The 26654-nt window shown below is 67.3% G+C and overlaps 1 protein-coding gene across 1 annotated transcript; it reads left to right on the top strand.

Annotated features, from left to right (window-relative positions):
• Positions 1-368: 368 nt before the first annotated feature.
• Positions 369-26249, top strand: PLCH2 (phospholipase C eta 2). Its single transcript, XM_068537691.1, has 22 exons — positions 369-492; positions 2665-2811; positions 4628-4870; positions 5093-5223; positions 8626-8796; positions 10464-10557; positions 10711-10914; positions 11195-11315; positions 12967-13138; positions 13539-13646; positions 14653-14802; positions 17322-17408; positions 17772-17854; positions 18224-18321; positions 18431-18613; positions 18998-19105; positions 19790-19914; positions 19993-20077; positions 20389-20535; positions 20950-21029; positions 23187-23484; positions 24988-26249. The coding sequence occupies exons 1-22, from the start codon at positions 369-371 to the stop codon at positions 26247-26249; spliced, it is 4221 nt and encodes a 1406-aa protein (XP_068393792.1).
• The last annotated feature ends 405 nt before the right edge of the window (positions 26250-26654 follow it).

The raw sequence follows: 26654 nt of genomic DNA on the forward strand, positions 1-26654 counted from the left end.
GGCTGGATCCAGGCTTGGATTAGCGCAGGGGATTGGGCAGAGGGTGGGCGGGGCGGGCAGAGGCCCTGCAGCTTCCCCACCTCAGGCCCTGGGGCGTTGCTTCTCCTGGGACCCCTCTGTGGCCCTGGTGGTGGGTGGGCTGGCTCGGGGGCCACTGGGGACAGCAGGTGAGAGGCCAATGCCAGAGGCGCCTGGGAGCAGCCCTGCGGGGACCTCGGTGGGCAGTGAGGGGGAGGAAGAAGCTGAGGAGAGAAGGGGGCCCCGTGGAGCCCCCGGGCTGCCTGCCACCGCCTGACCTGCCGCTGAGGTGGGGCTGGGGGCTGGCCCTCTCTGGCCTCCGTGAGCCCACCCCTGGCCATCATCGGGGCATGTCTGTCCCCTGGCCATTTACCCCCAGCCGGACCAAGGGAACGGTGGCCTGGCTGGCGGAGGCCCTCCTCTGGGTCGGCGGGAGCGTGGCTGTGTCCCCGCAGTGGCAGCTTGGCCCACTAGGTAAGGGAGCAGCCCTGTCTGGTCATCTGGGGCGGGGACCGGCCTGCTCCTCCCTGGCCACAGCCCCGCCCAGCCCCAGGGTCACTGGGCTCAGGACGGGGGGCTGCTCCTGGGGTTGTGAGAGGCCTGGGGGCTCCCACCCCACCTCCATGCAAACCTGTAGCCTCCTGACCCCTCGGGTCTCCCTCTGGGGATCACGGGGCTCCGGCAGCAGCCCCCGGGGTGCCTCTCTGACCCCCCCGCTCAGGGCCTGGAGGCTGAACCCCAGGCGGGCAGTGAGGAAGGAAGGGGTGGGGGAGTCAGTGGTAAGGAGGGGCCGGGGCCACGGTCCTGGTGGATGTGCGGCTGGACACTCTCTGAGGGGGTCCCTGTTACTTTGGGGGGCAGTGGCACCTTCAGCCCAGGTGTGGTGAGGCCAGCATGCTGGTGCCGGATGTGTCGGCCCTTAGAGGCCGGCAGAGTGCCCGTCACTGCGGTGAGACTCTGGAGGGTAGAGTGTCTGTCTTAGCGGGGCCGGCCCACGGAGGGCCCCATTCAGGTCCGCCCGCCCCTCCGGCTCTCTGTTCCAGCCGGCGGATGGGGCCTGGTCCAGGTACCACCTTCCCGAACCTGGTTCTAGGCCTCTGGGGCCCGTCCCTGTCCCCATCCCCGGCCTCCCGCCTCCCCCCTGCTACCTGCGTCCTGGCAGGCACACCGCGTCTTTTCCTCCCGATGGATGTCTCCCCTGGAGCCCAGCCTCCCTGTGCGCGGCTCCCCGCTGTGCCCCCCGCCCAGTGCCTGCAGTTCAAGGTCAGAGGTTGGCTTCCTCTGAGAGGTCCTCACTGCCTGTTCCCTCGGGCTGACACTGCCCACGGGCCTCCACAACACCACCCGAGGGTTCCTCGTCGGGGGGACCTCGTGGGTTAATTACTTGGTGCTTCACCTGATGGTACCTCCTGGGTCCCGGGCTTCCTGTAGGCAGTTGTGAAGGGCCTGAGGGGGGCCAGGACAGACCTGTCCCTGGGACTTCTGGAGCCTGCTGCCTCTCCAGCCTGGCCAGCCACGGCCTCTCCTGGTACCTGGGAGACATGCAAGCTGCAGACAGGAGGCTGAATGGATGGAGGAGGAGGAGGAGAAAGGAGGAGAGGGGAGAGGGGAGAAGGGAGGAGAGGGGAGGAGAGGGGAGGAGAGGGGAGGAGAGGGGAGGAGAGGGGAGGAGAGGGGAGGAGAAGGGAGGGGAGGGGAGGGGAGGGGAGAGGGGAGGGGGGACGGGGAGGAGAGGGGGAGGGGGAGGAGAGGGGAGGAGAGGGGAGGAGAAGGGAGGAGAAGGGAGGGGAGGGGAGGGGGAGGAGAGGGGAGGGGGAGGAGAGGGGAGGGGGCGAGGAGGAGAGGGGAGGGGAGGGGAGGGGGAGGGGGAGGGGAGGGGAGGGGAGAGGCAGTGGGGCCCCCTGGGGGAAGGTGTGGGCTCTGTGCCCTCCCAGACCTGTGTGGCGCCTTGGCCTCATGGAGGCCCCTCCGTGGCCGCCGGGTGGATGTGTGTGGTGCCACCCTTGTGGCGTGCATGAGGAGGGCGGCTTTCCTGAAGATGCCACGGGAAGGGGATGCAGGCTCTCAGGAGTGCCTGCGGCCGGGCCAGCGAGCCAGGCTGGGCATCGTGGGGGGCTGCCTGCATGCCGCCCACCTGGGCCCGCGCTGTGCCTGGCCCGGGACCTCATTGCATAGCAGCTCCTGAGAGCGGGCTCGGCCACCCCATCCCTGTGTCCTCTCGTGTGTCGTAGCCTTTGGGGCAGGTCATGGTGGTGGAAGGGCGTGGGTGGGAGGCCGCTGAGGCAGGGCAGAGCTGGGGGGTGGGCAGGGCCCGTCTGGGACCTCGCCTGGCCCTCGGGCCGCAGGACCACTGGGGAGGCCAACAGGAGCCCGGCTGGGCAGAATCGGTCCGATTCTCTGTGGGGACTCTGGCCTCTGATCAGGGTCCCAGGCTGGACCTGTGACGTGGGCCGGCGCCTGGGGCCGCAGGCAGGCCTGGGGCTCCGAGTTCGCTGGGCCGGTTCTGCAGCCCCTTGAGCACGCGGGGGGTGGGGCTGAGGCTGCGATGAGCACAGAGGGGCTGCTGCAGCGCTCACCGGCCCCCCGCCCGTGTCTGTCTGCCTGTCTGTGTCGGGCCGTCTGTGTGCCGGGTCGGCGGGCCTGCAGTGGAGCGATGCATGAGCGCCATGCAGGCGGGGACACGCATGGTGAAGCTCCGTGGCAGCTCCAAGGGCCTGAGCCGCTTCTACTTCCTGGACGAGCATCGCTCCTGCATCCGCTGGCGGCCCTCACGCAAGAACGAGAAGGCCAAGAGTGAGTGGGCTGGCCCTGGGTGGGGGAGCGGTGGGCAGGGCAGAGCCCCCAGACCAGCCCCCGGGGGGCAGAGGACCCTCCCAGAGCAGGCACTGGGCAGCTGAAGGGGCAGCAAGACCCTGAGCCCTGGAAGTCCCCAGGCCTGGCCCCTGGGCTCAGCTGGCCTTGGAGATCCTCGGTGACACCTGGACGCAGTGGGGCGAGGGCCCTGGCCCTGCTGCCCACCTAGCAGAGCCCTCTGGGACTCAGTGGAGACTGAGTGGCCCCAGCGCCCAGCCCCGCACCGGGCGCTGAGACGGGCTGAGAGGCAGAAGTCCTTCAGTCTAGCTGAGGAGATAAGACCGCTCATGAGCAGAGAGAGAGACCCTGCCGGGCACCCTGAGGGTACGACCCCGGTGCCGAATGCTGGCCCAGGCAGCCTGGGCTGTGAGCAGCTGACGGGCGTGTGGAGGCTGCAGAGCTGTCCGGATGGGTGGTGGCGGGCAACGAGCTGTGAGGATTTGGGCAGGGACCAGGCTGGGGGTCCTGGGGGTCAGGAGGTGACACGTGAGTCCTTACAGGCGACAGAGGGGACTTTATGGCCCCTCCTCTGGCTTTGGCGACTGGAGAGACGCAGGTGTGCCGAGGCAGGGCCTCAGCCCCGTGGTTGCTAAGGGCACCGCTGCCACCATGGGGCCCAGGAGAGAGCCATGCTGTGGAGCCCCTGGGGAGGGTGTCTTGGAGGAGGGGGCTGGGACTGCCCTGTGGGACCCGGGGGGGTGGAACCGCCACTGGCTGCTCAGGCAGGAGCCCCTGTGCTCCATCTGGAGCGCCTGCTCTGTGCCAGGCACTGTTCCCAGCACCGGGCATCCTTTGGGAACTGAGCCGCCATGAGGCTGGTCTTTGAGTGCGAGGTGGGTGACACCACCTGACGGTAGGATAACTTCACATCATGCTGAGTGACGAGAAGGACACAGGATGGCAAATAGAGGGGAGCAGGTGGGTGGGGGTCGTGGAGGTCGCGGAGGCCCCTCTGGGGAAGGGGTGACAGGGCAGAGACCAGCAGGCTAGGACAGGGGGAGACCAGCTGACTCTGGCCGTGGAGGGGTCCCCAGGAGGGAGGAACAGTGTGGGGGGCAGCTGTCTCCTGACTGTCAGCGCCCCCTAATCTGGGGGCCCAGCACCCCCACCCCCGCCACGAACATGCGTGCGCACAGGCAGCTGGAGAAGCAGGCCGGGGGAGCAGGGGAAGCGGCAGCTCCCGGGGAGGGGGCAGTGGGGGCAGAAGACAGAAGGACTCACGCACCCTTCACTGCGCGAGTGGGGAGGACCCATCGTTATGGCACGGGACACGGTAACGTCCAGGGTGGTGCCGAGCCTGCTGCCGGGAGCTGGAGCCGGGCAGGGGGTGCAGTGCTGGGGTCCCTGGCTGTGCCGAGCCCAGGGTGCCTGCTCCCAGCGGGCTGCTGCCCAGCCGTGCCCCGACCACCTGGGAAGGGGCCCTGCCTCAGGCACAGGAACAGACCCTGCAGACGCCCTTCCCAGCGCATCTGCTTGCGGTGACTCAGCCTCTGAACGGAGGCTGCACGGAGCTGCAGGTGCTGCAGCCAGTGATGAAATTCCTGATGGCGCCTGAGCTGGTGCGCGCCAAGCGGGACCCCGCTGCCCCCCGGCCCCCACCTGCTGGTGCCGGACTTTATTACCGAGGCGGCCCCAGGCTCAGACGGGGCGGGCAACCCCAAAGGGCCCCAGCTGGTGCTGAGAGCACCTCGGGGCCTGTGGGTGGAGGACGCCTGGCCCCGGGGAGGGCCGTGACCGTGCCCCCCACCCCCTGCAGTCTCCATCGACTCCATCCAGGAGGTGAGCGAGGGGCGGCAGTCAGAGGTCTTCCAGCGCTGCCCCGACAGCAGCTTCGACCCCAACTGCTGCTTCAGCATCTACTACGGCAGCCACCGAGAGTCGCTGGACCTGGTCTCGCCCAGCGGAGACGAGGCGCGCACCTGGGTCACCGGCCTGCGCTACCTCATGGCCGGCATCCGCGACGAGGACAGCCTGGCCCGCCGCCAGCGCACCCGGGACCAATATCCTCGCGGACGGCGGGGGGAGCCCGGGGACCACCGCTCACTGTCCACCGTGTGGGGCGGGTGAGCCCCGGCTGGCTCACATATTTCGGGAAGGGGAACTTGGGCGGGGTCCTCCACGCCTTCCTGCCCGGGGAGGGGAGGGGAGGGGAGGCGAGGGGAGGGGAGGGGAGGTGCGGCCGGCCTTGCTGCACCTCCGTTGGCCCCTAACTTGGCCCCAAAGTGGCTGAAGCAGACGTTTGATGAGGCCGACAAGAACGGCGACGGCAGTCTGAGCATCGGGGAGGTCCTGCAGCTGCTGCGCAAGCTGAACGTGAACCTGCCGCGGCAGAGGGTGAAGCAGATGTTCCAGGTGAGGCCGCCGGGGCCGCCGGGGGTCTTGGGCCCTGAGCGAGGGCGCCTGGGGGCAGGCGTGTGTCCGGGAGCAGGCCGGCCCTGTCCAAGCTGCAGGAGGTCCCGGGTGGTGCCGTCCAAGCTGCAGCAAATGGCAGGGAAGCAGCCGTCCTGCACCTGTGCGGGGCGGTCAGTCAGATGCCCCAAGCTGCCCCCTGTTCGCGGCTGTGCCGGCACCACTGCAGCAGCTCCCAGGGCCCCCCCAGGCCGGCGGACCGGGCGTGTGGGCAGGCACCGGGTCAGTGAGGGAAACCACCCACAGGACCTGCACCCCATGTCCCACACTGCCCCGCGTTTCCCCAGACTTACTGGGGTGCACGGGCCCTGCCTTTTGGGCAGCAGCTCTGGTTACCCACCGCCCAGCCTGTGGTCCCCAGCCACCCCGGTGTTAGCCGTTATGAAAATGCATCCTCAGCTGAGTGGCCGCCTTTATTGTCTGTAATTAGTTTCTCTCTTTGCGGAACCCCTGCTGGGCTGGGGGAGGAAGGCGGTGTCAGCAGGTCCTGGATCCGGGTGGGGACGGGCGAGCAAACTCCACCCTCACTCAGGCCTCACTGTCTTGCTGCCACCCGGGAGGAGGGTTCCGCGAGCTTGCACCAGGCCCTGCGCCCCAACAAACACACACACACACACACGCACACACACACACACACACACACACAGACACACTCACACAGCCAACCGCTCCACGAGGCTTGGTCCCCGGCTGCTCCCTTCTGGGCTCTCATGATGGACGGGAGGTTGTGCTCAGCTGGAGCGAGGGGAGCGGGCCGGCTCAGAGCACGTGGGTCCGTGCGTGAATGGCGGGGGCGGGGTGGTGTGCGCAGGATGCCCTGACTGCTGGGTGAGGACTGGGGGGCTCACAGGGCCCGTCCTGAAGGCCCCAGCGGGGACAGAGCCCGCCTGGGCAGTGGGGAGCCGGCAGATAGCTCAGGCCCGCAGAGCAGCCCCACCGTTCCCTGCCTGCCCTGCTTCCAGGGGCAGCTCGGGGGTCAGCAGTCCCTTCCAGAGCGGTGAGGCTGTGTCAGGGGCTCAGACTGGCCTCGGAGGCAGGACGAGAGACGAGTGCCCCCCACGGAATGGGTGCGAGTGGGCACAGGCTTCTGGGCCCTGAAGGTCCACCACCAAGACCTGGCTTGAAAATGCCCCCCGCTGGGAGCTCCGGAGAGCCCACGCCCCCTGTCCCTCCTGTAAGGAGGCTGGGCCTCTCCCGCACCCCCTGGGCACAAAAGGGGCTCCCCACAAAGCCCTCTGACCAACCCCAGGACTAGTGGTGTCCGGGCGCTGTCCAGACCACTTCAAGGAGGACCTGCCAGTGGGGCCATGGAGAAAGGCCAGCAGGGGGCTGTAGGCCAGGAGCTGCTGACCCCAGACCCTGGGCAGCTCAGCCCCAAGTGGGCGTTGTCCACGGTGGCTCCTGAGCACCTGGGCCTCCCTGCCCATCTGCACGGGGCCCTCTGTGGGCGCTCGGGGGCCCAGGGAAGGAGGGCTGACCTCCAGCCGGGCAGAGCGGCTCTGATAATTAGTAACAATTGTATGGTCGAGAAATCTCAGTATTGTTTCCACTGCCTGGAACTGCCCTAATCAAAGGAGAGATCTGTATGGTGGGTCAAGAGTGGCTTGAGCGTAATTTCATTAAGCCTAAAATAACCGTGGAACATAGGCGAGGCCGCACCCTGGGCGGCTCTGAGGCCTGGCCCAGCAGCACAGCTCCGGCCGGCGTGTGCTTTCAGCCGCTGCGGTTTCCCTTTGTGGAGAGGAGAGCGGCTGCGTGACCACATAGAGGGGCGTTTCTGGGGCCAAGGGCTCAGAGCCGCCTTTCGGGCCCCTGAGGGCCTCGTCGTCACAAAGCATTTTCAGCCACCACCTCGGCATGCTGCCCAGCCCGGAGCCCGCGGAGAGGCCAGATCACCCCACAGGTGGACACTCAGCAGATGGGCATCTCTGCCCAGCTGCAGCCACGGCCCCTGGGAGGGCTACCAGCCCGACTCTGTCCCAGAGGGGCCCTTTGACCTGCAGTGAGTGCCCTGCCCGGGTCTGTCCCACCAGCTCTAGACACAGGGCCGCCCCCAAACCTGGCACAGACACAGGGGTCCTCATCTGGCATCTGCTGGCCCCGTGCAGGTGGCCCTGGGCTGGGCCCCTCGTACCAAGCTGGCCCTGTCCTGGCCTTGGTGTGAGCACCCGGCATGGGCACCCGGGTCCTGGAGGGAGATGCTCGGGCTGTGCTGGGCGCCCACCTGGGGGCCAAGCCACAGGGCCGGGGCAGGCAGGGCAGCCTTCCCAGGAGCCCGACTCTCTCTGGCGCCGGGGACATGGGGGTGGCTGCGGCCTGCACCTGGCTCGCTGGTGATCCTTCTGGTTCAGAGGGGACCTCATTCCCATCTCCAGCCACCCCAGGTTGTGTGGCCATAGGAGAAAAGACAATGCAGACACCCCGAGGGGCTGGCGCGCACTGCTATCCATGGTGCTGAACCTGGGGTCTCTTTTTGCCGGGCAGTCGCACCCACCCCCGCCCCCCACCCACACCCCCACCCCCACCCTACTCACCGGGCTAAGGACCCGACCTCGGCACTCAGGGTCTTGAGCACCTTCCACATGGCCCTTCCTGCCCAGCTCCAGGGACCCCCATGACCCTGTAGCACCTCAGGCTTCCTAGGGGCCGCCTGGCCTCCATCACTGGGTGCCCTTGTCCTCTGGGTCTGTCCCTGGCCTTGGCTCTTGGTGTCCCCAGGGTCTGACACCTCAGCAGGTGCTCCCTGAGTGAGTGGATTCTTGAAGGAGTCTGTGGTCTCATTAGCAGCCTGGTGGGTTTGCCTGGGGGGGTTCCTGTGGGTAGGGTGTGAGCTGCTTTATGAGCAAAATGAGGACAGTGGCTGAGACCAGCGTCCTCTCATCTCTGCTGTGGCAGCCAGAGTCTGGGATTCCTACATGCCCAGGGGCCCTGCGCTTTTCTAATCAATGGATGGCCAACCCTAATTACAGATCACAGCCCAGCGTGGGCACTAACTCCTGGGTGGGGTGTTGTTGGCTGCAGGGCAGGGTATTTCTCCAGAGTTGGGTGACTTTGCTGGGTTCAGATGCAGGTTGACCTTGGAAGGCTCGGAAAGGGGAAGGTGGGGTGAGATCTGTGTTAACGGGTCACTCGGTGGCTTCTTGGTGGGAGAGGCGCGGGGGACCCCAGTGAGGACGCCGCTGCCGGGCTTGGGGGGCACTCATGAGCCCGTGACGTGGGCAGTGATGCTGGAAGGGGTAGGGGGGATTCGACTCAGGGCTGACCGAGGAACGGGGAGCTTGCAGGCACCCTCGCGGCTGAGGCCCAGGGTGGGATGCGAGGGGACCCGGAGGCCTTGCGTTACAGGAAGCGGACACAGATGACCACCAGGGGACTCTGGGCTTCGAGGAGTTCTGTGCCTTCTACAAGACGATGTCCACCCGCCGGGACCTCTACCTGCTCATGCTGACCTACAGCAACCACAAGGACCACCTGGACGCCGCTGACCTGCAGCGCTTCCTGGAGGCGGAGCAGAAGGTGGGGCCCCCGCAGGCGCCGTGGCCTCACCTCGGCCTCCCGGGGCATTTGAGCCCGTCCACAGCGTGGCTGAGAGCTTGTGGAAGTGCGGGCACCGGTCTGGCATTTGAGGCCCACTTACTGGACCTGCCTCGGTTCCCCGCAAGGGCCAGCCACCAAGCCGGTGGGGAAGGAGCGTGGCTCAGCCCTGACCGTGGCCCCCCCAGAACTTCCAGAGGGGAGCCCGTGCTTGACCACGGCCCCGACATTAGCGTCGAGCGTCTCCTGGCCTAGGTCCCTTGGCCCAGCCTTCAGGCCTGGTCCAGCCACGTGGGTCTGGCCGGCTCCCACCCCCAGGGCTCTGGGCCCATTGCCAACTCACTCCAGCATTCGTCCAGCAGACGTGCAGATGCCTCTGGGTGCCAGCAGGGTGTGCCTGCCCACCGTCCTCGACCCCAGGCTGCCCCACCCCTCCTGAGAGGCCGAGTGCTCCCTGGGCACTGCCTAGCTGAAGCTCAGGGGTCTGGACCCCTCATCCCGGGCCTGGGCTGGGGAGGGGAAGGCCACCCGCTGAGGGGACAGCGCTCCCACAGGGGGGCTTGGACCGCAGACAGCCTGGGTGCGGCTACTGTGGGCAGCACCGGAGTGAGGCTGAGGGGCCGCTCTTCCAACAGCTGCCATGCTCGGGGGTGGAGGGAGGGAATGTGGCCTGGGCTGGGATGGGCAGAACTGACCCGTTGCTCCCTGACCTTTGCCCTAAGCTCTCCAGAACTCTTCCTACCGTCTGGGGCCAAAGCTGTCCACCAGCTGGGTGGTTTGAGCCCTGGGCCCCTGACTCTGGGCCTCCTGGTCCAGCAACAGCTGGGCCAGGCAGGGCGTGTGTGTCAGCGGCCCGGGGCCACAGACACCTGGTGTCAGACGCCTGCGACAGTGGTGGCTCTGGCACTAATCGCCCTTAAGAAGTTACTCTGTGTCCAGACTCAACTTGCTGTCACTCAGAATGGCTATAGAAACTGTTGAACAAAATCCAGCTCCGAGCTCTAACCCCATTTGCCCCTCCCCCTCCACTACACACCCACCCCCCACATTCCCGGGGACGCGCAGGTAGCCCCGCTGGTAGGCCCGCCTCTGGGAGCGGGGGGCTCCTGGGGGCTGTACCGTGGGGCCCTGGGAAATCACTCAGCCTCTGACACACGGGTCCACCGATGGGCAAGACCACCTTGGGCTCGGCTGCCATGCGCAGCTTTCTTGCGAGGGACTTGGGGAGGTGGCAGGAGGGGCCAGGGGAGCCCCCTGGGCTCCTCCAAGGTGGGACGTGGTCCTGGCTCTCCCGCACCTTCTCACACCAGGCCTCGTTCCCCGCCAGCCCACCCTGGTCCACAGCTCTCGAGACCCCTAACACGGCAGCGGTGGCGGGTGGCCCGGCCCATGATGCCAAAGACCCTTCCCCTGCCAAGGATCCTCAGTCAGCGCCAGCTCTTCCCAACCCAGGGGACCCTCTGTAGTCTGCTGGTCACTGTGTCCCAAGTCTCATGCCACTGGGGGTGGCCAGGGAGCCCCCCAGTCAGGGGGAGCACACCGCAGGGCCCAGGGCCTCAGCCTCGCGTGGTCAGCGCCCGTGCGCGGAGGCGGTCCGAGGTGGGCCCGGAGATGGGCCAGCCTGGCCTCAAGCCCCTGCTCTGGCCTAGATGACGGGCGTGACCCTCGAGAGCTGCCGTGACATCATCGAGCAGTTTGAGCCCTGCCCGGAGAACAAGAGTAAGGGGACAATGGGCATTGACGGTGAGTGGGCGCCGCGCCGGCCCAGCTGCGCTGCCAGGTCAGCGGGGTGCGGAGGGGTCCACGCGGTTTGGGGGCGGGGGGCCCCGAGATGAGCCCGCGGCGGAGCTGGCACACGGGGCTGAGCCCCTTGCCCCCACCGTGCTCCCCCAGCAGGCTTCACCAACTACACTCGGAGCCCCGCGGGCGACATCTTCAACCCGGAGCACCGCCGCGTACACCAGGACATGACGTGGCCGCTGAGCCACTACTTCATCACCTCGTCTCACAACACCTACCTCGTGGGCGACCAGCTCACGTCCCAGTCGAGGGCGGACACGTACGCCTGGGTCCTGCAGGCCGGCTGCCGCTGCGTGGAGGGTGAGTGCCGGGGCTCTGGGACCCCGCGCGCCCCTCGGCCCCAGGGGCCGGGCCTTGGCCGTGGGCTGACGTCTCCTGTGGGAGGGCGGGGTGGCCCCGAGGAGCCCTCTGGAGTCTCCGGGCACGGTCTCTGCCCTCTGCCTGGCAGGGGCTGGGATAGGTCTCTCCTGGTGTTAACTGCGGAACAAGAGGACCGCCTCCGGTTGGCCTCCACGGACTGTGGGTCTCTGGGCATTGGTGGTCCGGCCCCCGGAACCCACTGAGCCCTGTCTGCCTCCAGTGGACTGCTGGGATGGGCCTGACGGGGAGCCCATTGTGCACCATGGCTACACTCTGACCTCCAAGATCCTCTTCAAAGACGTCGTTGAAACCATCAACAAATACGCCTTTGTCAAGAACGAGTGAGTGGCTGGGACTGGGGGGGCTGGCCCAGGGGGTTGGGGGGAGGGGCTCAAGGGCCTCTTTCTGCCCCTCCTGCACATCCTTTCTGCGGAGTGGTGCAACATTTTGGCGGCTGGTTTCTTGTTGAGGATGAGGGGCGGGGGAGGGACGGAGGAGAGGGAAGGCGGTGGATGCAGGAGTAACAGCTGGGCCAGGCAGGGCGTGTGTGTGTGTGTGTGTGTGTGTGTGTGTGTGTGTCAGCGGCCCCGGGCCACAGACACCTGGTGTCAGACGCCTGCGACAGTGGTGGCTCTGGCACTAATTGCCCTTAAGAAGCTACTCTGTGTCCAGACTCAACTTGCTGTCGCTCAGAATGGCTATAGACGCTGCTGAACAAAATCCAGTTTAGTTTCTGGAGATAGAAGACTGCCTCCCCACACTGTTACCCTCGGGTCTCAGCTCGGTGAGGTTCACAGGTGCGGGAGGAGCTGATTGAGTGAAGGAGGGGAGGGGAAGCAAGACCGATTTAAGAACTAGAAACAGAGGTGCCCCTGAGGGAAGACCTGGCACAGGCTCTGTCTTGGAAGGGAGTGGGAGTGAGGGGCCTCTGCAGGGCCTTCTGGCCTCTGGAATTGCAGGTGAGGGGGCGTCTCAGGGCAGGGGAGCTGGGACGCACAGGTGTCCTGTAGCTGCCAAGGAGCCAGGGGCCTGCTGGGGTCTCAGGACGGGGCTTGCACCTCCCGTGCCAGCATAATCTTTGTGGGCACAAGGTTCTCCCCCAGGCCTTGGTCCCCTGACTGGGAAACGGGGAGGGGAGCACCTTTGCCCCAGGCCGTGCCTCTCCACATCGCAGGACTCGCCCATCTCTTGCTCTACTTGATGACTTCTAGGTCTGGGTCATTTACATTTTCTAAAAGGATTATGTTGCCTTTTGGCAAAAATCCAAGTAAATGTGCACATGACTAAAAAAATAAACCAAACAACTGAAGAACTTATCATGAAAATCCCCACGCTGCACTTCCCATTCTGCACCACGTAGGTAATAATGGTGTTCCCCCCAGGTGGTGTGTACCAGGCTATGTCTCCTTCCTTATTGGGCCAACATTGGGCCCCAGGGCCATGCACAGGACAGTGTCTCCAGTATCTCGGTGAATGGGAGTATCTTTCTCACAGTCTATCCATTGCTCCACATTGCACCTCAGTGAAGTCCACATCATTTTTTTTTTTGGCCGTGCTGCGTGGCTTGTGGGATATTAGTTCCCCCACCAGAGGGGAACTCACCCTAACCCCGTGCTTCCTGCAGTGCAAGCGCAGAGCCCTAACCCTGGACCACCAGGGAGGTCCCCCACATCGTTTTCAAACCACGACTTGTTTGAACGTTTCCTTTTGTTTTTCCTGGAGTTTCTAATTGCCTTTGCTATTTTCTTATTGGGAGAAGAAGTGCATGCCTTCTTTACCCATCCCTGAGGTCTCCCAGCTCCTTTCCCTCACGCTCACTTGCTTTTGAAAGCCATTGGTGGGCCCCCTCCCAGAGTGGCTGGCAGCCCCATCTATCCTGGGCTCCTGTGAAGATTCCTCCTCATTCAGTGGTGCAGGTGACCTGCAGTCCTACATAGGTGGGACCTAGCCTTCCCCTGGCCTCATTCTGCTCCTTCCCTCTTGGGGCCACAGGTATCCAGTGATCCTGTCCCTCGAGAACCACTGCAGTGTCGTCCAGCAGAAGAAGATGGCCCAGTATCTGACCGACATCCTTGGGGACAAGCTGGACTTGTCATCAGTAAGCAGCGAGGATGCCACCATGCTACCCTCTCCACAGATGCTCAAGGGCAAGATCCTGGTGAAGGTGAGCCCCCGCCTACCCCTCCTGGGGCCAGCATCCTGCTGAGCCTCTGACCTCCGACCTCCGACCTCTAACCTGCAGTCAGGTCAAGGGCAAGGCCCTGCTCCAGACAGGCTGGGGTTCCATACCATCTGTGATAGATTTGAGAGGTCAGGGCAAGCCCTGCCCCTGACCTGGCCTCCATCTCCCCATGGTGGTCCATCAGTTTGGGGCCTTTGGCATGCACACCCGGGCATGTCTCTCCCACGCTGCTGCTGCAAGGATGGGTGGGCTGGCCCTGCCCCCGGCCTGAGAGCCACGAGCAAGCTTGGGAAAGGCTCCCACGCTTTGCTGCTGCTCCTGTGGGTGCCGGCCCCCCAGCACTTCCCACAGGGCCCCTGCCAAGGTCCACCTCCTCCCCCAGGGCAAGAAGCTCCCAGCCAGCATCAGCGAGGATGCTGAGGAGGGCGAGGTGTCTGACGAGGACAGTGCGGACGACATTGATGATGACTGCCGGCTCCTCGACGGGGACGTGAGTGGGGTGGGGGGCTTCGGGGGCCGGGGGAGCTGCAGCCCTGAAGAGCCAGCGCAAGGCCTTGTTGTAGAAGGGAGGCGGCAGGGACAGAGGGGCATGGGGCAGATTCTGAGAGTGATTTGCAAAGCTGCCAGGCTGCTGGGCATGCACTCAGCCTGGGCCAGTGGGGGACCCCCCTGCCCACCCCTCCACACAGCACACGAACCCCGAGTTCCCAGCTAGCGGCTGTCACCTCTTCACAGAGAGTCGCTGGGACCAGGGGCAATGCTGGGAGGCTGAGGAGTCCACAAGGGCTTTGAGCAGCAAAGGGGCAGGTGGGGGAGGGGGGGACTGTCTAATTAGCGTCTTCCCTCTTCTGGGTACCGCCAAGGTATTATTTCTCCCTGAGGGGCCATCGGATGGGAAAATAATTGTGTGGCTCGCTAATTGTTTTGGAAAGCCCTGAGGCACTGGATTTCTCCCGCTCTGGGTGGGCTTGCACATTTCCCTGCCTGGCTAGGGGTGATAGTAAACCCTCGGTCTGTGGTGGCCACCTTGCACCCACTCCAGCCTGGGCATGGGGGTGCCCAGATGCCCAAGGCCCAGGCCCTGCCTGGAGGGTCCAAGTTGGTCAGAGCCACACTGGGGGCTGTCCACACCCCATCCATCTCCTTGAGGCGCACGGTGGCTGGTGGTGGGTTCCCAGATCCTGAGCTGCCGAGCGGCTCTCAGAGCCCAGAGTGGCCGCCGGGTGCCCGGTGAGCCGTCCACTGGGTCCTGCGGGCAGCATTGTGCACCTGAAGGAGACAGGAGTTAGAATCAGATGGGCCTGGGCTCAGGGCCTGCTCGGCACTGTCTGAGGCCCCGGGACAAATCACGTGCCTGGGTGCACAGCAGCGTGAGCCGGGGCTCACATGGGGTGAGCTTGAGGTGGTGCTGGCCCTGCCCGAGACTGGACGCCATCCCTGCTGCTGCCCGCGAGCTGCGGACCGGAGCCAATGGGCTGGCCGTCCGCCTCTTGCAGGCCTCTACCAATCTGAAACGTGTGGAAAACATTGCCAAGAGGAAACTGGATTCCCTACTGAAGGAGTCGAAGACTCGGGACTGTGAGGACCCCAGTGACTTCACCGCGTCCACGCTGCCCCCGCCTGGCAAACGCGGGCACAAGGCAGAGGCCAAAAGGGTGAGAGCCCTGAGGCAGGCGGGGTCGGCCTGCGGCTGGGAGAGGGGCCAGAGCGTGAGGTTTCTGCATAGCTGCACACACACACCTGCCCCCCAAAACCTGCCCACATACACACACCTGCACACACTCACACACATACCTGCACACACACACCTGCACGCATACACACACACACCTGCACACATACACACACCTGCACACACTCACACACATACCTGCACACACACCTGCATGCATACACACACACCTGCACACATACACACACCTGCACACACTCACACACACCTGCACACACACACACCTGCACACACACACACACACCTGAACGCATACACACACACTGCCCCTGGTGTACGTCTCCACCCCGGGTCCTCCAGGAGCTCACACTTGGCTGTTTCAATTCTCATCATGAGGGATCCACAGCCGTCACCCTGTCACAGGCAGATGGCCAGGGAGGGGCTGCCCTGTTTGTGCGGCTGACAGCCTGTCCCCTGGAGGCCTGCGGAGCTCCTCTAGCCCACACCCTCCCTGCCTGTGGGCAGGAGCGGCTGGCAGCCCCCGGGGCACCTGCAGCTCCTTGCAGAAGAGGACCTGGGCGTGGCCTGGGGGGTCTGGTGGTGACAGGGAGGGGCTCCAGGCGCTCAGAGCCGAGTGAGTCCTGGGCAGCTGTGCAGCCCCCTGCCCGGAGGCCCTCCAGCCACATAGGGGAGGGCCGCTGAGCCCTGGGAGGTTCCTCTGTGGGAGAACAGTGTGGGGGCCGTCACGGCGGACGTGAAGCCTATGGGGGCCGGGCCAGTGCGGCTGAGCAGCTGTGGTGCCGTCTGGAGGGGCCGGCAGACACCGGAGATGGTCACATCAGCTGAGTGGCCCGAAAGCCGGCACCCTGCGGGGGCTGTGATGGGCGGGGCAGCTGGCCTTGGGGCCAGGAGGGTGCTGGTTGGCCCCGCAGACCCCACTTTGCGAGCACGAGGCCCATCAGGCGCTGTGTCCTGGTGGGAGGGGCTGCCCACACCCCCTGAGGACGGCACGCGGGGGCTGCGTCCCCTGTTGAGGTCGGGGTGCGCGCGGTGGGGGTGGGTGACGGCAGATTCTGGCTTCGGCCACAGCACTTCTCCAGGATCTGGGCCGGTAGGCGCCTCTCCGCGCTTGTGCCCAGATTCAGCGGTGCTCGTGTGCTGGGTGACCACGGGGTGTAAAGAGCCAAGAGGTGTGTCAACCCCGCCGGCTCCTGACGCACCGTGAACACGGCTTCCCGTGCCTCTGCCAGCTCGCGGGTTTTCTGAGCGCCTTCGTTGCTGCGCCTTGGGCTCTGGACCAGCGCCCCTCCGGGCAGCCAGCCAGCGGGTGGGAGACAGCACTCCCCAGGGGGTGGAGGAGGGGGTGGGGGATGGCCCCGTGGCTGTCCCTACCCCTCTGCCCTCCTTGGCCGGGCCTGGGGGGGCCTCGCATCTCCCGCTTGAGCTCCAGGCTCCCTGCTCGGCAACCGGAACCCAGACCTGAGGGGTTCTGCTCATTTTCTGGGTGAGGCCAGCGAGCCAGGCAGGGGCGTGGCCGAGGGAGGCGCGTGTGCGCAGGGGCGCCCACAGGGGGTTGCATACAAGCTTGTGCGGGTGCACGCAGGGTGCGTGTGCAGATACGTGCAGATGTGTGTGCCCCTGGCTGAAGCCCCTCCTTGACAGGGAACCTCGGCTGCGAAGCCGTCTCCTGCCCTGGTGGGCACGTCCAGAGCAAAGTTGGGAGAGTTCGGGGGGGGGGGCATCTGTGGAAGGGGCTGGGGGGCGGCTGGTGACGGCTGTGACGAGGGACCTCGGGGATGCTGGCACAGACTCCCAGCCGCTCCAGAGGTGTGACTGAGCTTCAGGACGGATGAGAGCTTCGGGCCTCGGCCCCAGAGGGGCACAGGCCGCGGTGCCGCCGGGACCGGGGGCCCCTCGGATGGGGGCAGGGGCCGGGAGGGGAGCCGCCAACGCGCATGATCTGTAAACAGCAGCAAAGAAGCTGGTCCTGCAGCCTCGGGAGGTTCACCGCAGCCCCGAGTGCAAACGGTAACGGTAAATGGCCACAGCCCAGGGGATTGTCTAAGTAGGTAATAGCTTTGCCGCTGCAAGAAGCAGGTGGGGACTCCTGAGCTGCGGGATCCCCGTATGACGATTACCTAAGCGGGCACGCCGAGGAATGTTCCAGACACACAAGCGGCGTTTATTAGGCCGTCACCATCCATGGGAAAAAATCAGAACTGGGCGCTTGATGAGTTCCGAATGGCACATCGTGGGGAGCTGATACGCGCGCCCCGTTCTCACGTCTCTGCTCCCGGCAGCCGCCTATGTGCACCCCGGGGGGCTGGAGCAGTGGCCAGCCTGGGCCCGGCTCCCGCCTTCCTCCACGCCCCTCTCAGCTCCCTCTCTTCCAGGAAGGCGGCCCGGGGCCTCTGGGAGGAGCTGCCCAGCCCCACCCCCGGCCGGGTCTGCGGCTGGGCTCACCGCACCCCGGCTGTCTGTCTCTCCTCCCAGGCCGAGGAGGACGCGGAGTCGGGGGAGGAGGCCGGAACCAGCAGGCAGAACAGCCGGCTCCTCGTGGGCAGCTTCTCCAGGCGCAAGGTCTGCCGGGCTCCTGGGTGGGCTCCCTGCCCCCATGTGCCCCAGCTGTCCCTGCGCCAGCCAGAGTTGGGGGGTCTCCTCCAGGACCGAGGCCCTCCGGGATTCCTGGAGCCCTGGTCGGGGCTGCATGGAGCAGGTGCCATGATGGCCCTCCCCTGGTCCACACTGGTCGATGCCCAGAGTGCAGGTCACCCAGGGCCCGGGCCGAGCAGGGCACTGCAGAGGAGGGGGCGGGCCCGGCTGCAGGGTGGGCGCCAGGACCCCAGGGCTGCAGGCCCTTCCCTCGCAGCCTCCTGGCCTCTGCAGACGGCCCCGCTGAGCCTGGGGCTCCACCGGTCCTGACTCTGCCCTGCTTCTGCACAGAAGAAGAGCAGCAAGCTGAAGAAGGCAGCCAGCGTGGAGGAGGGGGACGAGGACCTGGACTCCCAAGGCAGCCAGAGCCGAGGGTCAGTGCCCTGCCTCCATGCCGGGCCCTTGAAGAGGCGCCGCGGCAGGCAGGGCTGACACCGTTGTCCCGGCAACAGCAGGCGTCAGATGCGCAGGCTCAGGGACCGCACGGTGGGGAGGGGCAGTGGGGGCCCGGGGCAGGGACCCCGGGGTGCGGGGCCAGACTGGCCAGCGCGGGTCCCTGTGCTCGTTTCTGTAGCACCTGTCGTGGTCGGCTACCTGCCCCTTCCCCCGGTGTCACCTCTCAGCACGTCCCCCGCATGTCCCGACGCCTGGAACACAGGGGCATAGCGGACACCTGATGGACGCTCCCCAGAGCCTGAATGGGGAGGGGTGCGACCCAGGTCCTGACCCCACCCCTCCCGCAGGGCCGCCCGGCAGAAGAAGACCATGAAGCTGTCCCGGGCCCTCTCAGACCTGGTCAAATACACCAAGTCCGTGGGCATCCACGACGTGGAGATGGAGGGTGAGGGGCCACTGGGTGAGGGGGCTGCCGGGTGGGCCCCTGAGGGGGGGATCGGGGCCCCGGGGGGGTTGCTGACCCGGTGCCCTGACGCCGCCCGTCTCACCTGCAGTGGCGTCCAGCTGGCAGGTGTCTTCCTTCAGCGAGACCAAGGCCCAGCAGATCCTGCAGCAGAAGCCAGCTCAGTACCTGCGCTTCAACCAGCACCAGCTCTCTCGCATCTACCCCTCCTCCTACCGAGTGGATTCCAGCAACTACAACCCGCAGCCCTTCTGGAACACCGGCTGCCAGATGGGTGGGTGCCGGGGCCTGGGGCAGCCGGGCTGGTGAGGGGGCGCCGCTGGGCTCTCCGCGGCCGCTCTGCTTGCCCTTGGCTCTGGAGAACCTTCGCGGCATCCAGCCAACTTCACCAGGATGGCGCCGGGGCGGGGGTCGCTGGGGCAGGGGCCTTAGGACCCCAGGGCAAGGCGGGAAAGATGCAGGTGCGTCCAGGCTCCTCAGGTGCGCGGGGCCGCTGTGCTGGCTCTGCGGGAAGTGCTGCCGGGACGCACGGCCCTGGTTGTGCCCGACGTGAGCCCCAGGGCCCCTGCTCACGTAGTGGACGCGGGCTGACAGGCAGCGGCGGGGCGGGACACACGGGCTGGGCGCTGAGCCGGCCACCTCACGTCCTTCCCCGCAGTCGCCCTGAACTACCAGTCGGAGGGGCGGATGCTCCAGCTGAACCGGGCCAAGTTCAGCGCCAACGGCAGCTGCGGCTACGTGCTCAAGCCCCAGTGCATGTGCCAGGGTGAGGCTGCGGCCCCGGGACGGCGACGTGGGGGTGGGGGCTGCTGCACGGAAGTGGCAAGGGGCGGCCGCGGCGAGGCCACCTGGCGGGTCAGGCTGGGGCACGGGGAAGCGCCGCCGCCCTGCCGGGCATCTGCAGCCCCTCCCCACCCTGCCCCAGCGCGAGGGTCCCTGGGCAAGGTGCCCTTGGGTGAGGTCTGCCTGGCACTTCCTCCCTTCTCGGTCACCTCAGTTTTCTCCCCGATGTGCTAAAAACGACTTGGGGGTTTCTTCCCGTCGTACCCCTGACCCATCCTCCCACGTGCCTCTTGGCTTGTGCCGTGCGACGTTTATCTGCAGTGGCCTCTTCGAGTTGTCGACGTGCGCAGCCCCAGGCCCCCCACCCTGGACCCTGTCCCCGGGCACCCGGCCCCCGGCCCAGAGGCGGTGTGGCCTCGCACGGAGCCCCCGTGGCCCACCTGTGGAAGGGACGAGCTGGGCCCACATCATGGGGTGGTCACAGAGGCGACCGGCCTGCGGGCCCCGGCACCCACCCCTGCCCGGGAAGGCTGCCTCCCCTCCCGCTCCCGCACGCGGGGCTCCCATCCAGTGGATGGGGTGGAGGTGGGAGTGGCTGCACTGGGGCTGCCCCGGGAGCCGGTGGTGGGCGTGCCCTGCCCGCTCAGCCTCACCCTGGCCCCCCCAGGCGTCTTCAACCCCAACTCCGAGGACCCTTTGCCCGGTCAGCCCAAGAAGCAGCTGGTGGTCCGGATTATCAGCGGGCAGCAGCTCCCCAAGCCGCGGGACTCCATGCTGGGGGACCGAGGGGAGGTAGGCGGGAGGGCCCGGGGGCCGGGGAGGGCCGGGGCGTCGGCCCGGGCCCCGGTGCCACCCTGCACTGTGTGCCAGATCATCGACCCCTTCGTGGAGGTGGAGGTCATCGGGCTCCCCGTGGACTGCAGCAAGGGGCAGACGCGCGCGGTGGACGACAACGGTGAGGCTGCGGGAGGGCCGGCGGTGCCCAGAGGCCCCGTCACGGCTCCTGTGCTGGCGGGGCAGGGAAGCGTGAGGGCCACCGCCCGTGACCCACATAACTGTCCAGGACGCCCCCTCGGCTGGACGCCCAGTGACAGCCGCCTGGCCTTCCGGTGTTGCTTCTCTCAACTGGTGGCCAGCCCAGGAGGAGGTGCTGGGAGAGGGCGTGGGCCCATGTGGCCTCCAGGCTGGAGCTGTGCTGCGGACGGGCCTGTCTGAGAGGTGGGGGCGGGGCAAAGGTGACAGACACCTCCTCCTGGTGGCCTCCAGGATTCAACCCCATGTGGGAGGAGACCCTGGTGTTCACGGTGCACATGCCTGAGATAGCGCTGGTGCGCTTCCTCGTCTGGGACCATGACCCCATTGGGCGTGACTTCATAGGCCAAAGGACGCTGGCCTTCAGCAGCATGATGCCAGGTGGGCAGGGGGCCAGTGGGGGTGGGGGAGGGCAGAGCCCTGGGCCAGTGCCCCCCGTAGCACATCCCCCGCAGGCCAGCAGAGGACGCCAGGACAGGGTGGGGCTCAGCTTCCGCCTGCGAGTTGGCTCCTGCCACGGGTGGGCCTGGGGATACCGAGGGAGCTGAGGAGGAGGGTTCAAGGCCACGGCACTTTGTGGTCAGGGTGGGGGAGGGGAGCACCAGCTGCGGAGCCCCTTAGCCCCCAGCAGATGATTGCTCTGCAGGCGAGAGCAATCCTGGCAGGCTTCCTGGAGGAGGTGGAGTCCCCAGGACCGGGCTCACGGGTTCTTTTCAGGGCTTTGGGACCTTTAAGTAGAGTGTGGGGGACGTGGGTGGGTAGGAGCCGTGGTGAGCGTGACCCCGGCTGTTTCAGGCTATCGGCATGTGTACCTGGAGGGGATGGAAGAGGCCTCCATCTTTGTCCACGTGGCCGTCAGTGACATCAGTGGTAAGGTGAGTGCCACCTGCAAGGTCACTTGCTGTTGGGAAGGGGTGCCCCAGCCCCGCCCCCCCCAATCCGTGTCCCTGGGGCCATGAGGCCTAGTGGCTACCTTGATGGGCCTGTGTCTCCATCCACGAAATGAGTCTCCGGGGCCCCCGGGTGTGCCTCTATGTCCCGGGGCCAGTGTGGCCACTAGCATATGGAAGCCATGGCCCTTCCTGGGCAGCCAAGGCCCCTCCCGTCTCTCCTGAGCCTCCCCTTCTACTGCTCGGGGTCCCCTGGTTCTCTGTCCCTCCTCGAAGGCGTCTGCCTGGCTTTGCCCCGTCCCTCACCTGCTCCCAGTACGTTTGCCCCAGGACGGGGTCTCACTCCGACTTCCCCAGTCTGCAGAGCCCAGGGGTCCCTGGTTCTAAGTTTGGGGCCTAGCAAGGCTGCACGCGGTGGTCTGTCAGGCACACACGGGGGTCCACGTGGCTTCTGGCACTAACCGCCTCTCTCCTGCCGTGTTCCTCGGCCCTGGGTGCCGCCGACGGAGGCCCCGCAGGCCTCCCAGCTCCGTTGTGCGTCCGTGGTCGCCCTGTCGGTCCTGTGTCTCCGTCTCTGCGCTCCACGCCCGCTGTCGGTGTCTCACGGCCTCACTCTGTCTCTTTGGTCTTGCAGTGGGCTTCTGTATGTCCAAAGTCTACTTTTAGAAGCACGGCCCTGTTAGGAGCTCGAAGGTACCCCAGCACGGGGGCGGCGTGGCCTGCCCGCCCCCCACCTGCATGCTCAGGCCACCCCGTTAGCATCTGTGAATTCCTGGTAGCATTTTGGAGACTGTCAGCTCATGTGACATGGGTCGGGACGTGTTTCCGGGTCCCCCGGGCCATCCTCAGGCACAGAGCAGCATTTACGAGGCAGGTCCAGGACTTCTGCCAGGCCTCCTGTGTGTCCGCCCCGAGGTCTGGCCCGTCTCCTCCTGCCCTTGGCCTTTCCGACTCCTGCACCTCCCCCACCCCCCGCCCTGCCCTGCCCTGCCCTGCCCTGCCCTGCCCTGTCCCTCCCTGTGTCTGGTCCTCTAGCTGCCGGCCCTCCCAGTACCCGTGCCCGCTCCCACTCCCCACCCTTCCCTCTGTGCTCCGCCTGCCTGTGTGCCCCTCTGATCTGTCTGTGCTTCGACGCCCAGTGCTGGGGGTGGGGGGGGGGGTGGGGGCAGGGGAGATCCCAGGGACCAGGAGCTCCGAGCTTGAATTCTGGACCTTCTTCTAAATGACTTTCTAGCCAACTTTGACCAAATCGCTCTGGATTTGGGATCTTGAATCAGACAGCTGATTCAAGTGCTGGCCACTAACGCCTCTGCCCAGATGTGCCCCTGTGTTGCCGGGACCGTGGCTGTCTCCAGGGTCTCTGCACGTGAGGACCCTGCCGGCCGCTCCAATGTTGACCCAGGCACGTGCCAGCTGGTCCTGGGGACCCTGGCTGCCTCCCTCAGGCAGGGAGGCTGGGGGGAGAGGCCTTGTAGGGGCCTCCCGGGCCCGGCCGTCTGGGAAGGACTGCCTGGCAGGCGTCTGGAAAGGCTTCCTGGAAGAGGCAGCACCTCCGGGGGAGAGGGCCGGGCAGGAGCATGGGTGAGCCGAGCGCGGGGCTGCACCTGGCTGTGCTTGCTTCCTCGGCCGCGGTGCCTGCGGGCGGGTGAACGTGACCCGCGCTGCTCCATCTGGCTCACACCCCGTCTTGCTCTCCACACCAGGGCCACCCTGGGCGCCCCGTGCCAGCCTGCCCTGCCAGAGCTGGGGCCCCAGGGGCTGGAGGGGGGAAGCGTGCGGTGGGCACAGGGCTGGGGTCCAGGTCTCTGCCCGGGAGACCCTGGGGGGGCCTCCCCGCTCCGGCACTCCCTGGCCACCTGCCCTGAGAGCCACAGACACTCCGCCAGCGGCCACTCCCTCCACCCTGGTGCAGGCAGGCGCCATCCACGCTGTGCCGAGGCCACAGCCTCCGCCGCCCCTGGTAGAGCCTCCCTGGAGACCGTCCTCCTTACAGACAGCCCTGAGTGGTGCCCCAAGCGAGCCGGCCCGTCGGGCCGCAGCAGGCTCTCCCGGGCCACGGCCTCCGGAGCACAGCTGGACGGGGCTGGGCAGTCTCCGGCCCCTGGTGCCCAGCTGTCGGCTATGTATCTCCTTCTCTTGCAGGTCAAGCAGGCTCTGGGCCTAAAAGGCCTGTTCCTCCGAGGCCCAAAGCCCGGCTCCCTGGACAGTCATGCTGCTGGGCGGCCCCCGCCCCGGCCCTCTGTTAGCCAGCGGCTCCTGCGGCGCACGGCCAGCGCCCCAACCAAGAGTCAGAAGCCAGGCCGCAAGGCCTTCCCGGAGCTGGTCCTGGGCCCGCAGGACGTGGGCTCTGGGGGGGAGGCCAGCGACGCGGCACCCTCCAGCCCCGGCCCCGCTCCCGAGGCCCCGGCCCTGGAGGAGCCGGGCAGCCGCAGCCCTGGAGGTAAGGCACCGGTGGAGAGGAGCCCGGTGCAGGCGCGGCCCCCGCAGGCCCCCGAGGGCCCTGGGCCTGCCGGGATGGCCACCACCTGCATGAAGTGCGTGGTGGGCTCCTGCACCGGTGAGGACGCCGAGGGCCCGCGGAGGGGACAGCTGCCCAACCCGGGGCCCGAGGGCAGGCACGCAGCCATCAGCCAGCAGCCCCGCGCCTGGGCGGGCTCGCTGGGGGCGCCCCACACTGCCCCCGGGAGAAGCAGAGGGGCCCCCAAGGGCCCTGGGTCCCGGCAGCCGGGGCCGGGCGGCCGCGGCTTCGTGTCCTCGGACTCCAGCAGCCCGGGCAGCCCCGAGGGGGCCCCCCGCTGGCCCGAGGGCGCCCGCAGGCAGGCGGGGGCCCTGCAGAGGGAGATGAACGCCCTGTTCGTTCAAACGCTGGAGGCGCTTAGGAGTAAGGCCCCCGTGCTCTCCGCCGGTAAGCCCAGACGCTCCTCCGCAGTGTCCCGTGGTGGCTCCCACGCTGCCCCCGCATGGCCTGGCTGGCGTCCCCTCTGCGCTTCCGTGTCCAGAACCGTGGCCTCCGTGTGTTCACTGTGCCTTTGTTTCCTGGCTCCACTCGCTGGTCCATGGGCCCCTCAGCCCCCAGACCCCCGTCTGACCGTGATTTGCCCCGCAGGCCCCCGGTGCCCGCAAGGGGCTGGGAAAGTGATTGCAGCTCTGGCCGCAGCCGTCCTCACCCCGGGCTGGGGACTGGGGAGTCCGAGCCGGCTCTGCTTGCCGAGGCCTGCAGCCCAAAGGGTGGCCTCTGGAGACCAGCCCCAGTGCCCGGGGCCGAGCCTCCCTGCCTGGCCTGACCACCAGGGCCCGGGGGCAGCTCCCAGGCCCTCCTCCTGCCTCCCCCTGGCCGGCACCGCAGTCCTCTGGGGAGTCTGGCCTGGGTTCCTGGCCGGGGCTCAGAGTCTCGACGTAGAGGCCTCTGTTTGCAAAGTGTGAGGGGAGCAGATTGACCGTGGCCCTTGGCCTTGGGGACGCACGTATGAGCAGCTCTGCTCTGGACCCCCCCCACCCCGGCCCCAGGGCTGGTCGTGACAGAACTGCCTGTGGCCCCTGGTCACAGGGAGCAGTCCCAGCCTGGGGAGGGCGTGCTGGAAGCTGGGCCACCCTCCCGCTCCCCTCTGTACCCGCCCAGCCTTGCGTTCGTCTGTCCACGGCCAGCCCCGCCCCGGCGCTGACCACCCTCTTCTCCTTTCTGTCCCCACGCTGCCTTCCTAGTCAGGGACTGAGAGCGGCCGAGTGCCAGGTAACGGGGCCCGGCCGCCCGCGGGCCCTGAGCTGCCCCGGCCCCAGGAGGACCCTGCCTGTGCGCCCAGGCCCATCTCTTCCCCCAGCAGCAGCGGAGCCGGAGGGCAGGGTGGGGGCAGCTCTGAGCACGTGGAGGGGCCTGAGCGCGGGGATCCTGTGGGCATGGAGCCCCGCGGGCGCCCCTGACACCTGCCTCTCCCTCTCCCCGCAGACGCCCACCCCTTCTCCTCCCTGTGCAGCCTGGAAACCATTGCCGAGGAGCCAGCCCGGGGTCCTGGCCCCCCACCGCCGGGGGCCTTCTCCCCTAGCCACGCCCCTGGAGGGCCCCAGTGCTCTGCAGGGCCCGGCAACAGCTCGGCGAGCCCCCCAGGAGCAGCTCTGGGAGCTTCCGGGCCCCTCCAGCTCGGGACCGGGAGCCAAGGGAACACTGAGCCAGCCCCCGAAAGCAGGCAGTGGGCGTGCCACGGCGGGGGCCCTGCTGGGGCCTGCAAGGGGGCCCCCGGTAGCCAGACGGACGGCAGGGGCCACCCCCGGGCTCTGGGCCATGCGCCCAGAAGGGCCAAGAGCGAGGGGCAGGTCCCCTCGGAGTCCCTGGGTGGACGGTGGCCCCTGGCCGGGCCCCGCCCCGTCGTGTCCTTGGATGCCACTGGCGGCGACCAGCTATGGCAGCCGCTGGAGCCAGGCAGCCACTGTGGCAGCGTGTCCTCGTCCTCCAGCCTGTCGTCTGGTGACACGGTCATCGACCTCTCCCTGCAGGGCCTGGGCTTGGGACTTGAGAGCCTCCCAGGGGCCCCGGCGGGACGCCTGCCCCTGTGGCCCTGCTCGGCCTCGGCCGCCCGCCTGGACCTGCCCGCTGTGACCAAGAGCAAATCCAACCCCAACCTGCAGGCTGCTGGCCAGCTGCCTGTGGGGCCCGACGAGCTGCAGCCCCGCCCCCTGGCCCCATGGCCACCCTGGGCCCGCCACCCCCTGGTGGGCCTCCCGGACTGCACTGTGGCTGCCAAGTCCAAGAGCCTCGGGGACCTGACAGCGGACGACTTTGCCCCCTGCGTGGAGAGCCCGGGCCGCGGCCTGGGCCTGGCCGGCGAGAGGCCGGCAGGGCGGGGGGCGCGGCCGGACGCCCTGACGGAGCAGCTGCACAGGCTCGTGGGGTTCCAGCAGGCTGGGGGCATCATGTCGCCCACCAGCGGGGGCCCGGCTGGGGAGGGGGCAGCGGGGGGCCCAGGCTTCCTGCGGCGCTCCTCCTCCCGCAGCCAGAGCCGTGTGCGTGCCATTGCCAGCCGGGCCCGCCGGGCCCAGGAGCGGCAGCAGCGGCTGCAGGGCCCGAGGGGCCCCCCAGAGGAGGAGCGGGGCACCCCTGAGGGCGCCTGCTGCGTGGGCCAAGAGGGCTGTGGGGATGGGCTGGCCCCCGCCAAGGGCGCCACCAACCAGCTGTCAGGTGCTGCCGCCACTGGCCTCCTGCTGAGACTCTGAGCAGCCCTCCCTGCAGCCCAGGGCTCTGCGGGGGCCAGCGTTTGCTCAGGATGCGGAGCTGCCACCCCCGAGGCTGCCCGCCTGTCCGGTGTGGCTGTGCCCCTCGGCCCTGCCCCTCCTCCTGGGAGGAAGGAGCCTGCCCTGGTGCAGGGCAGTTTTCACAACCTTTTAAGATCCATGTACACATAGAGAGATATTTAAATTTTTAGAGACAAAGCTTCTACAATAAGAAAATGGTGCCGTGTCCTTTTCCACTTTCCCCTGGTTTCAGCTGCAGGGCGTGTGCGGGCGCGCGTCTGCCTGGCCCTGCCATGCGAGGCGCCCAGAGTGACCTGGAGCGTGGCCATCCCCGCCCCGACTGCTGGCTTGTTCTGCACACACTCTGCTCTGTACGGGACGTTGTAG

Source organism: Eschrichtius robustus, chromosome 3, assembly GCF_028021215.1.
Source record: "Eschrichtius robustus isolate mEscRob2 chromosome 3, mEscRob2.pri, whole genome shotgun sequence".
NCBI classification, from domain to species: domain Eukaryota; kingdom Metazoa; phylum Chordata; class Mammalia; order Artiodactyla; family Eschrichtiidae; genus Eschrichtius; species Eschrichtius robustus.